The following is a 12533-nucleotide window of genomic DNA, read 5'->3' on the forward strand; positions in this document are numbered from 1 at the left end:
CTTAGTTTGTACTGTTAGCAGAAATCTGACAACACTATTAAATTTATGGTAGAGAAAATATTTACATGTGTATTTAAATATATAATATGCAGTCACTGTTTTCTGTGATATTTATGTTCTGCAAGTGACCTTTAGGATGCAAATTCCTGAGCCCAATTCCTTGTTTGTTACAATATGCATTATGATGTAGAGCATCTGATATAAAAGTGATTAGAGTAATTATGATAATTAATGACTTGTTCACAATCCCACAGAGTCAAGACTCGAGAGAAATTTAATTGCAACATTTATCTTGATTGTGAAACACTTTATTCAAAGACATCCTATTAACCAGGACAACCTTATTCACTCCCATGGAGTTGCTGTTCTTGGAGCCTTACTTCAGAAGGTGAGCTAGTCTAATATTCTGCAGATATTTCTGATGATTGTAATTACCAGTTAGTATTGAGACTTTTTCTTTCCAGTAGATAAATATATTTTAAAACTTATACTATCATAACTTAAGTTATATTAGTGAATATAATTTATTTCACAAGCAGCTTTTAAAAATTTCTATGAAATCACCTTATGTAAGAACTACTTATCTTACATATAACAGTGTATAATCTTTGATATTCAGGACCTTATGTGTTAACTTTGGTATTTGGGTTATTTGATCATTTAAAGACTATTTTAGGAATATGTTCTAGAGTTATATCAGAAAAATTAATGTTTAAATTGTTTATATTTTTCTAACCAAAATTTTTATATTTAGTAGATGTTCTGAATTAATCATTTCAAATTATAGCTTAATGACAATTGTTTAAACTGAACTTTACAAGAACCTTCTTCTGTTTGGATTTCAGGTGCCTAGTGCTTTGATGGATGTTAATGTATTGATGGCAATTCAGTTACTCATTGAACAGGTATCATTAGAGAAAAATATGCAGCTCCTGCAACAAATGTATCAGTATTTACTCTTTGACTTCCGTATTTGGAACCGTGGAGATTTTCCCTTTCGAATTGGTAAGCTCAGGCTGTCGGATAAAATTTTATAGTTGCTTTAGAAATTTATTACCACCTATGTGACTTTTATTTTAGGTATATAAGAGTAAACTTTCTATTTTAGGTCACATACAGTATCTTTCTACCATCATCAAAGACAGCAGGAGAGTTTTCCGAAAGAAGTATGGTGTACAATTTCTCCTGGATACACTTAGGATTTATTATGGGTACGATGTCCTTCTTCTCAGTTTGATAATGTGTCTGTTACTTGGTTGGAGCACTTAGATTGTTATATTTTCTAGAAGTTCTGATGCCTTTAACTTCAGAGAGCCAGGACATTGTGAAGGTTAAAATGATGAACAAGGGATCACATACAAGGGCAACTTGCTCAACTTTTCTGTGCTAAGGTTTTCTGCTTTGTGACAAGAACTGTATGATTTCCTATGTTTATTTCGAGGATTAAATTAAATGAAATATTAATGTGTAAAGCACTTAAAATTGTGTCTGCTACATAATATATAAACTATTTTTAACAATTTATATCTTTATTATTGCAACTCCTAACTTAAAAAGGTTTTTCTTAAAAAGAAGCCAAAGATACTATGAATTCTAATAGTTACATGCAAACATCTTTTAAACTATGGATTCTTTTATATATAAAAGTACAAAGATGTAAAAGTTAAAAATTTCAGTTGTTTCTTGTTTATTTTCTGTTTTAGGAATGATTGTAAATATAATGAGCTGTCTCCCGATGATATTCGAACAATAAGGACTTCTTTGTATGGACTAATTAAATATTTTCTGAGCAAAGGCGGAACTCATGAAGAGATACAAAGTATTATGGGTTACATAGCTGCTATCAATGAAGAAGAACAGGTATTATGCTCTTGATAAACCTGTTAGTTTTAATAATTAAGTTGCTGTATCATAGGCTATGTATTGTATGTTTAACTATTAACAAAAGTTACTAGGTAGATTTCTCACATAAATTTTAGTATTTAATAGGTTCATAAAAATTTTACATAAAGAGTAAATTATAACTATTTCTATTTTTTAAATTCTTTCACATACACTATTCATTTATACCTCAGAGCTACCCTTTAAGACAGTGGTTCTCAATATATGGACCCACTTACCTGAGAATGTTTTAGAAATCCAAATATATGTCCAAATCAAGCCCTCAAGGTGATTCTGATGTATGGTAGAATTTGACCACTGACATAAAATATGCAGACCAGTGATTACTCTTCCCATGTGTACATTTGAAAATATGTGCTCAGAGAGATTAGGTGACTCAACTTAAAAAGTCACACAGCTGATAAACCTGGAACTATATAACCATAGGTGTTTTTGTTGCTGTCTCTGTGTTCTTTTGGTATTATACCACTCTCAACACCAAATCTGAGCAGCCTTAATTTATGTTGACTGAAGAATTTTTTCCTCTATCATGAAATATGCATTGTGTAATCAGTGGTTATATGACTTTGTAGTTGGTATTATATAGATAAATTAACTTAGGCTATTTCCTTATAAGGTTGAACTACTTCAAAAGCTTCTCATTATTTAGAATAATGAATAATCATCTTATTTCATGATTGCTGTATTGTCACCTATGCTATGATTCATTGCTAATAATATTTTCTTGATCAATTTAGTCAAACATTTATTACATACTTAACTATATATTTATTGAATACTTACTATACATATACATAGAATAATACTAGGTATTGTAGGTATTTAATGATGAAAGAATTATCATTCTTGTTTTTAGCCTAATGAAGGCAGGGATTGATAAGAAAGGTTTGTAAGTAATTATGAAAATAAAAAAAGCATGATAATATCTGTAAGAGAAATGTGAAGTAACATGAGATTTCCATAGGAGAGTGTTAGATGTTGAGGAACCAGGAAAGACTTTTGTGGAAGAGATAGCTGTATGGAAGAGAAAGACTTTATGGAAGAGAAAGGTTCAGCAGATGAATGTGGGTAGTGAGAGGATGTGCAAAAGGAAATGGAATAAAACAAAAGCATAATGAAGGAAAAGGCAAGGCAGGTTCAGAAGACTTCTGATAATCTAGTTAAGCTAAAACATTAGAGGATATTGAATTTAGTTAAGTAACTGTGGTTTATGACTTTTATTTGTGTTTCTGTATATGAATGTGGTTATTTGTTTTCTGTTGCTTAATTTTAAAAGCTTCTTGGAATTTTGGACATACTCTTCAGTCTCCTACGTACCAGCCCAAATAGAGGTCAGCTTTTCTTACTGCTGTTTGAACCTGGAAATGCTGACATACTTTATGCCTTACTCTTAAATCAGAAGTACTCTGACAAACTAAGAGAAATCATTTTTAAGGTACAAACATGTCTTAAGCATCTTTATATTTGGGGACATTTGTGGGTATATGAATTTACTTGGAACATATCCATTCTATGAATGTTAATTCTTTTTTCACATCCCTACTTCTAATTTTAAATTGTTCGGTTTGTTTTGATATATATTTTTAATGTTTTTGCTGTTTGTATATTTAAAAACTATATTATTATAATCTGATTAGTAATTTCAGTGGAAAATCCACTTTGTCATACTCAATAGAAAAACTCTTAACTCCTTTTGACTTCCAGTGGGTCTGTGTAGCCCATCATACTAAGCTTATTTAGCACCCACTATTTATCAAGCACTAAGCCCATTTTGTGGCTCAGACAGTAAAGCGTCTGCCTACAATGTGGGAGACCTGGGTTCAATCCCTGGGTTGGGAAGATCTTCTGGAGAAGGAAATGACAACCCACTCCAGTATTACTGCCTGGAAAATCCCATGAACGGAGAAGCCTGGTAGGCTATAGTCCGTGGGGTCACAAAGAGTCAGACACAACTGAGCAACTTCACTTTTACTTCTTTAAGCCCATTTTATGTATAGTTTATATAGTCCTTGCAGCAACTTTATGAAGTGGATATTATTATTATCATGTTACAGATGAAACTGAAGTCGAAAAATTAGTAACTTGTTAAAGGATGTAGGACATGTTTTATTAAGCTTTCCAGAATATCCCAGACTTTGAACTTGGACTGAAGCCACCCTCTCCACCTTTTTGGTTAACTACAATTTAAAAAGTCAGTCATATTTCTACTGCAAATGCATTTTTTTCATCCTTTGTTATGCCAAATTGCCTGTGACAGTTGTTTCCCCTACATCATTAGTGTGACATAAAGTCTACTTGTGGGGTTATGTTTGGATTGCCTTAATATGGAATTCCTAAATTTTGGAAAACAAAAGTACGTTAATGATGGTCTGACATAGTCTCTCCTGAGTATTGGTTATGATGACCAATTTAAAGAAGCTATTCTTTAAAGCATGCACCCATACACGGTTCCTATATGGAGATTTAATGTCATTTCTTCAAAAATGGCCCCGCAGAGGTTGTTCATGATACTCTTTTGCCAAGATTACCCTTTCATAAAAGCTTTCAGTATGTCATTTTGTAAAATTATTGATTTACCTTCAAGATGTTTGAGGTTACTAATTTATTCTTCCATTTTAACATATGGATGAGGTGTTTCACAGTATTTCCTTGTTGTTGAAAATTATTTTGACAACTATCACATAAATAGATTACTAGATTGATCTAGAAGTATCTTTCTTATATTTCAGAGCACACGTTTGTTCTTCTTGCAAGCTACAGGATTTTTTCCCTCTACACTTTAGGCCACTAAAAGAAAATTTTAAATTATTTCTTTTATCTACTAAGAAATTGATATAAATCAGGGTTTGAAACATATTAATTATTCAAATGCAGTTGCTTTTAAGTTCATTTTTTAATTATAGCAAGATATGGAATAGTCTTCCCTATTAGTGCCATTTTTAAAAAATTCTTGAGGAATAAAATGATGCTTCAAAAACATTGTACACTAATATTTATTCAATGTTAACCTAAGTGACAACAGTTCTTAGTTTTCTATATTGAGATGAATATATTACCATTGTGCCCAGGTTATGGAACAGATGTTGAAATGCACAAATGTTTATGAACGAAGTAAACAACGTATTCGACTCAGAGAAGTTGGCTACTCAGGATTTGGACTCCTTCTTAATGAAGCACCTGTTAATACTTCTCTCATTAAAAGTCTCACCAATCAAATTATAAATACAGGTATGACCAAGGCTAAAAATACTGATGCATAGAAATGTTCTTCATCATCATATAATTCTACTTGATGGCTCTAAATTTTTTTTCTTCAGAAGGTTCTTTCCCCCTCTTTCCTCAGGTTGCTTTTAAAATTACCTGTTACTTGATTCAGCAAGGCTTTCATCGGATACTGTTTCAAATATACCTTTGTTGTTTTTCCCCAGAGCATAGCATGGAACCTTACTTGGCATGCCTTCAGTAGATGTTTATTGACTGAGTGATAAGCAAATAATTGACTATGTAAAAAGAAAAGGACATTAGAGAAAACGTGTACAAGATATTGTTTTTCTTTACAGAGCTTAAAATCTTAAAGGAAAAATGAAAACTAATTTTAGATATTCTTTTTTGTTTTTGATTTTTCTTTTATAAACCTTTGTGTTAGTACTTACTACAAACTATGGAATTTATATCAGATGCTAGAGATTCAGAAAGAGCTAAGATAAGCTTCTTTGTCTTGAGTGGTTTATCATTTTATTGATAAGACATATACATAAGAAGGTAATACAAGTATAACATCCAAGCAGTTTGGACAGTATGTTTAGGCAATCAAACAACAGCTATTTTGGGTTTACTGAGGAAGATGTTGAACATTCTAAAACTATTGTCTTTGTAAAATTTAAACGTATCTGTGATTCTTAACCAAAATGAAACAGTTATTTCGGCATTTATGTGACTATTATGTATCATTCTTTTTTTGAGAAAGCAGAACGCTGGAGGCATCATACTTTGGGATTTCAAACTATACTACAAAGTTGTAGTAATCAAAAGAGTGTGCTCCAGTATGCATAAAAATAGTCACACAAAAAAGTGAAACAGAATCAAGAGCCCAGAAATAAAACTACGCATGTACAGTAAACTAGTATTTGATAAGGGATCCCTGAACTCAATGGAGGGAAGATAGTCTCTTCAATAAACGTGGTTGGGAAAACTGAATATCCATTTATAAAAGAATGAGAATGGACCCATACACCACCCACAAAAATTAACTCATGTAGATTAAAGGGTTAAGTGTAAGAATTGAACTGTAAAAATACTAGAAGAAAACATAGGGGAAAAGCTGTTTGACCTTTGTTTTGGCAATGATTTTTTGCGTAAGACAACAAAAGTAATAAAAATCAAAATAAACCATGGGATTAGATCAAACCAGAAAACTTCTACATAACAAAAGGAACCATCAACAAAAGGAAAAGTCTTTTATACAAAAAGTATATACATACAGTCTATAGTATAGGAGAAAATGTTTATAAATCAAATCTTATAAGGAGTTAATATCTAAAATATATAAGGAAATCATACAACTCAATAGCAAAAAATCCAATTAAAATATGAGCAAAGGATGTGAATAGACATTTTTCCAAAGAAGATATACAAATGGCCAACAAATACATGAAAATATACTCAACATCCTTGATTCTAAGGGAAATGAACATCAAAAACACAGTGAGATATCACCTCCCACCTGTTAGTTTGGCTGTTACCAAAAAGAGAAGAGATAAAAAGTGCTGGTGGTGAGGATATGGAGAAAAGGGAACCCTTGTGTGCTGTTGGTGGGAATGTGTTATAAATTGGTGCAGCCACTACTGTTGGTTTTCAGTCTCTTAATTGTGTCTAACTCCCTGCAGCCCCATAGACTGCAGCATGCCAGGCTCCTCTGCCCACTCTCTCCTGGATTTTGCTCAAATTCATGCCAGTGGACATGAGTTCATTAAATTTGAGCTGACTGTCCATTGAATTCACATCTAGTCAGCTCAGATTCAACGGATATGAATTCGCAGCCACTTTGGAAGGTTCTTAAAAAATTAAAAATAGAACTACCACATGATTCAGCGGTTCTTCTTCTGGGTATATATCTAAAGGAAATGAAATCATATCTCAAAGAGGTATGATCTGCACCGCTATGTTTATTATACCATCATTCTTGATGGTCAAGATACAGAAACAACCTAAGTGTCCATTGACAGATAAATCAGTAACAAAAGTCAGGCATGTATATATGTGTGAATATTGGCCATATAAAAGAAGGAAATCCTGCCATTTGCAACAACATGGAAAAGCCTAGAAGGCAATCTGGTAAGTGAAGTAAGTCAGGCAAAGAAGGACAAATGCCATGTGATCTCACTTAACCTATGGGGGTGGAAAAAGTGAGAAACAGGGTAGACGAATGGTTGCCAGAGCTGGGGCAGTGAGGGAAATGGGTAAAGGTACAAAGAGTGAAAACTTTCAGTTGTAAATTAAGTATGTTTTGTGGATCTAAGTTATAACATGGTGACTGTAGTTAACAATACAGTGTTGTGTATTTGTAAGTTGCTAAGACCTTAAATGTCCTCACCACAAAAAGAAATATGGTAACTATGTGAGATAATGGATGTGTTAAATAACTTTATTGTATAATCATTTCACTATATATATATATATAAAATCATTGTGTTTTGCACCTTAAACCATGTTTTTATGTCAGTTATATCTTAATAAAGTTGGGGGTAAAAGGCATGTTTGTTGACAGCAGGAAAAAAGTATAAATGAAATGAATATGTCAGCTTATATATAACTATTAACACATATCTTTCTTGTTTTTTCTCTAGTACTTAATTTTAACTGTTTTTTTTTTCTATCATAGATCCTGCTATTAATTTCAAAGATCTGTTATCTGTGGTATATATATCTCACAGAGCCTATATAAATGTCAGGGTGGTCATCTGCAGAAAGGTTAGTAAACTTTAAAAATATACTCTAAGAATTTCAGTATTATTGTGAATAACCTTTAGATTAAGTATTTTTCACCAGATATAAGTTCTAATATCTTTTATATGACATAATGTTATAGTTTACTTTTTTGAAGTGAATTAGGGGAGCCTAGTGGGCTGCTGTCTATGGGGTCACACAGTCGGGCACGACTGAAGTGACTTAGCAGCAGCAGCAACTTTATGTAATAATAAGAAATATAGCATACAAATTTGTTCTTCTTCACCATACATGAGCTCCTGGAAATAATGCCCTTCCCAGAGTCAAAAATACATTCCCAGAGCGTATTTTCTGTATTAAGATCCTTCAGTTGTGACCTTTTCTAATTCATATACCATATTTTAGAGTTTCTGAATCTTTTGACCTTTATGGAAAGGGTTTTCTGTAGTTTATGAGTGTATTCCAACAATGATTTGCCTTCAGTCCACTTATTTAACCTTTAACTAAGTTGATGAATGGTTATCCCATGTGTTTCTTCCTGCTTAAAACCTTTTCTACTGGCAACCAATGACCAGTCTGGTATTTAATTTGCTTCCTTGCTTTTCTTTTAAATTTTGTTCCCTAATTATGTCACAGTACTTTTCCACCAGTAAATCTGGATATATATTTCTCCTTTTTTCTTTAATTTTTATTTTATTTATTATTTATTGATTGATTGCACTGGATCTTTGTTGCTCCACGCAGGTGTTCTCTAGTTTTGGTGAGCAAAAGGCTTCTCTTTGTTGTGGTGCGCGGGCTTCTCATTGCAGTGGATTCTCTTGTTGTAGAGCGAGGGCTCTAGGTGCTTGGGGTTCAGTACTTGTGGCATGCAGACTCATCAGTTGCAGCTCACGGGCTCTAGACATGATGAGCTCAGTAGTTGTGGTGCACGGGCTTAATTGCCCTGCAGCGTGTGGAATGTTCCTGGACTAGGGATCAAACCCATGTCTCCTGCATTGGCAGGTGGATTCTTATCCACTGTACCACAGGAAAGTTCCCATGTTTCTCTTTAACAGCTGCATAGTTTTTTATTCTATGACTGTCCTATGAAGTATAGTCTGGTTTCCTATTGATGGACATTTTAGATTGTTTCCTGTTTTACATGTTAACAAACTTCTGTTAGGAGCTTTTTTTTTTAACACAGATATTTACCTGTCTGTGGTAATACATATGTAGGACATAATTCATGAAATGTAATAGCTCTTCAGAGAGTTTTCATATTTTACATATTAATGGATTTTGCTATATTTTTCTTGAAGCAAGAAAAATGTAAATTTATCTTTTCCTCTCAGTGTGCAATTAGAAACCTCTCCCAGTGCAGCCTAGTTTTTATTCATTAGGTGTTTATAAAATAGCTGCACAATAAGTCTTATTTCATGGAAACTTTAAAATCATGAAAAGTTTTCTTTGCCCACCAAGATTTAGTATGTTTAAAGCTGACAGTTTGCACTGACAGAGGCATAGTAGCTCACTGATTGACAGCATTAAGTGAGGAAAGATACTTAACATGTCATTGTAACTCACTTTGACCCAACTGCTTTCTGTGCCAGCATCAGTGTACATAAGAACCATTAATTTTGAAGTCCACACTGATATAATTCATCTCCTGCTATGAAATTTGTCAGAGTTAGAAATTCTGATAAAGAGATACTCTATAAACACTGGGAGCTGAGTTCTTTCCATCTACTTAGAAGTTAATTTGCTTTGCGATTTAAATCTTAAAGATCCTAACAGCATTTCTTATAAATTTTTTTTTGTTTTTTAAGTAATTTTTTTGAAATACAGTTGATTTACAATGTTGTATTTCTGCTATACAGCAAAGTGAATCAGTTATACATATATCCACTTTTAAATATTCTTTTCCCATATAGATCATTACAGAGTACTAAGTAGAGTTCTTTATGCTCTATGGTTGGGCTTTGCTCTTCCCCAGTACCCTTCCTATTCTCTACCAGAAGGCAGTGTGGTGTAGTGGGGAGCACTTGGGTTCTGGGGCCAGACCACTTTTAACAGCATTTCTGATACAGTGTTTGAAATTTTTTTTTTAATCCAAAAAATATGAAGTCATTTGGGATTCTAGAGATCATACACATTGTCAAGTCAATATCTTCTCTTTAATTTCAGTTTCTTATTCTAGCTAAATAGCAGCATCCATCTCATTGGAAATAGTTTTCTGGAATTAAAGTTCAGTTTTTGTTTGTTTGCACCATATAGAGTTAATGAAAAAAAAATGTTTTTGCAAAAGCAACCCATTAACTTTGCTTTGGGGGGGAAATGATATGGGACATTATTCTTTGTGTACTTAGGGTCTTTCAAAGTTTCTTGTGTGTTCTAATGATTCCCCAAACCCTAGTGTTAGAACCGGAGAAGGCAATGGCACCCCACTCCAGTACTCTTGCCTGGAAAATCCCATGGACAGAGGAGCCTGGTAGGCTGCAGTGCATGAGGTCGCTAAAAGTTGGACACGACTGAGTGACTTCACTTTCACTTTTCACTTTCATGCCTTGGAGAAGGAAATGGCAACCCACTCCAGTGTTCTTGCCTGGAGAATCCCAGGGACAGAGGAGCCTGGTAGGAGGCCGTCTCTGGGGTTGCACAGAGTCAGACACGACTGAAGTGACAGCAGCAGCAGCAGCAGTGTCAGAACTGTGCGTGGTACATAGTTGTTGTTCATTTCTAAGTCATGTCTGACTCTCTGTGACTCTGTGGACTGCAGCACACCAGGCTTCCCTGTCCTTCACCGTCTCCCGGAGCTTGCTCAAACTCATGTCCACTGAGTCGGTGATGCCATCCAACCATCTCATCCTCTGTTGTCACCTTCTCCTCCTGCCTTCAATCTTTCCCAGCATCAGGGTCTTTTCCAGTGAGTCAGCTCTTGGCAGTAGGTAGCCAAAGTCTCGGAACTATCCAGTACTTTGGCACATAGTTGATGCTCAGTATTTGCTAAACAAATATAGTAGGCTCATGGAGAGTATTTAGTTGAGAGGATATAACTTTATTACATTTTATATATGCCTTAAATCAGTTTATATTTTTTCTCTGACCAAATTAAGTTAGTAACATGAGTATGTTGGTATGTGCAGGATTATTTTATCTTTTTTCTTTTTTATCTTTCAGCAAATATTTGAATATATCCCTACTCTAGATATACAATGACTCATACTCAGATTAGTTGCGAACGAAGTGTCTGCCCTCCAAATAGTCTGTAATCTAGTTAAGAACATAATCTGTTGAAAATGTATCCTCCAAAGTTTTTATTAAATTACTTTGTCATGAAATAACTGAAACTGTTTCTGATGTAAAGTACCATTTACCTTTTGACAAATTTTTGCATTCTTAATCTCTTTGCAGATGCTACAGATTTTGCAGTCCCAGCCAGATGCAGCACATCAGATATCTCAACAAGTGGGCTGGCAAGACACCTTAGTTAAGCTTTTTTTAAAAGCAAATTTTGAAAATGGAAATCCTCTTCATAAGCACAATAGGGCTATTATAGTGAAAGACAATGATAAAAATATATCAGTGGAAGATATGAAGAGGAACTTTGACGAAAAGACAGATGAAGAAAAAATTGCCTCTTTTGCCTCAGCTCATGTGTCTTCAGATGAGTGGAGTTTGGAGGATAGACATTCTCTAGACTCAAACATGCCATTATTTCAAGAAGATAGCTCGATGGGAGAATTATCTTTCAAATCAGAGAATCAAGAAGAATTCTGGCATAATAACCCTTCACCTCTGAGTTTAGATCTCAGTGGAATTGATTCATGTGAACTGAGTGATGGTGGAAGTCAAATGCCAGACAGCCTGCCTAGCACTCCTTCCCCAGTAGAGTCCATGAAGCCATTTCCTGTACAGCCTGACAAAGAAAGCAGCGTCACAAATGAAGTGGGTTTTAGTGATGACTTCTCTTTACTTGAAAACAAAGAGGTAAGATGCCTTATTTGTCCAAATGTGTTTTTATTTTTATATGTCTAACCGCAGAAATGTGTAATTGTTAATAGCTTCATATATTATTCATGTTCCAAGTCTCATGATTGAAGGTATTAGACACCTAGAAGTCCCACAGTGGTGAGTGTCTTGAGAGCAAAGCCAGTGTCTTATTTCTCTTTACATCTCTGGGGCCTTCCTAGTAAAGTTTTAGGTTCATCCAGACACCTTAAAAATATGTTAAATGATTATAATCTATAAACCTGATAGTTCTGTTTATGTGTTTTTAACAACCCTTCCCTCCAATAATTTAATATTATATTTATCTTTTTTATAGAGATGTGAGGAGGAGCTTATTCAGTTACTGACCAATATTTTGAGCTGTATAATGTGTAAGGGACTAGAAAAGTCTGATGATGATACTTGGATTGAACGGGGACAAGTGTTTTCAGCACTAACTAAACCAGGAATATCCAGTGAGCTACTTCGACCATCAGATGAAATAAAACTAGTGTAAGCATTCCGTTAGTGATATCCCCTCTGCTTTTGAAAGTGGGCAGGAATCTAAAATATTTGTTATTGAACATTTATTCCGTATTCACTGGGTAGGGAGAGAGAAAAGGGGAAGCTTTGTGCTCAGCCCTTTTCCTGTCTGTTGCCATTCTAGTGGGATCTAGAGAGAAATACAAAGCAAACTCCAATGTGAAGAGATTTAAATC

The 12533-nt window shown here is 34.1% G+C and overlaps 1 protein-coding gene across 8 annotated transcripts in view; it reads left to right on the forward strand.

The window, feature by feature from the left end:
- NBEAL1 (neurobeachin-like 1) overlaps positions 1–12533 on the forward strand; it is a 157066-nt gene that overhangs the window by 75653 nt on the left and 68880 nt on the right. For all 8 annotated transcript variants that reach the window (XM_010861006.1, XM_010861007.1, XM_010861003.1 and 5 more), the window contains 9 exons: positions 255–388; positions 846–1005; positions 1109–1211; positions 1704–1860; positions 3179–3337; positions 4971–5130; positions 7784–7872; positions 11239–11814; positions 12152–12327. In XM_010861006.1, the coding sequence (XP_010859308.1) occupies positions 255–388; positions 846–1005; positions 1109–1211; positions 1704–1860; positions 3179–3337; positions 4971–5130; positions 7784–7872; positions 11239–11814; positions 12152–12327 (1714 nt within the window). The remainder of the gene's footprint in view (positions 1–254; positions 389–845; positions 1006–1108; positions 1212–1703; positions 1861–3178; positions 3338–4970; positions 5131–7783; positions 7873–11238; positions 11815–12151; positions 12328–12533) is intronic.

This window comes from Bison bison, unplaced genomic scaffold, assembly GCF_000754665.1.
Source record: "Bison bison bison isolate TAMUID 2011002044 unplaced genomic scaffold, Bison_UMD1.0 scf7180017864471, whole genome shotgun sequence".
NCBI classification, from domain to species: domain Eukaryota; kingdom Metazoa; phylum Chordata; class Mammalia; order Artiodactyla; family Bovidae; genus Bison; species Bison bison.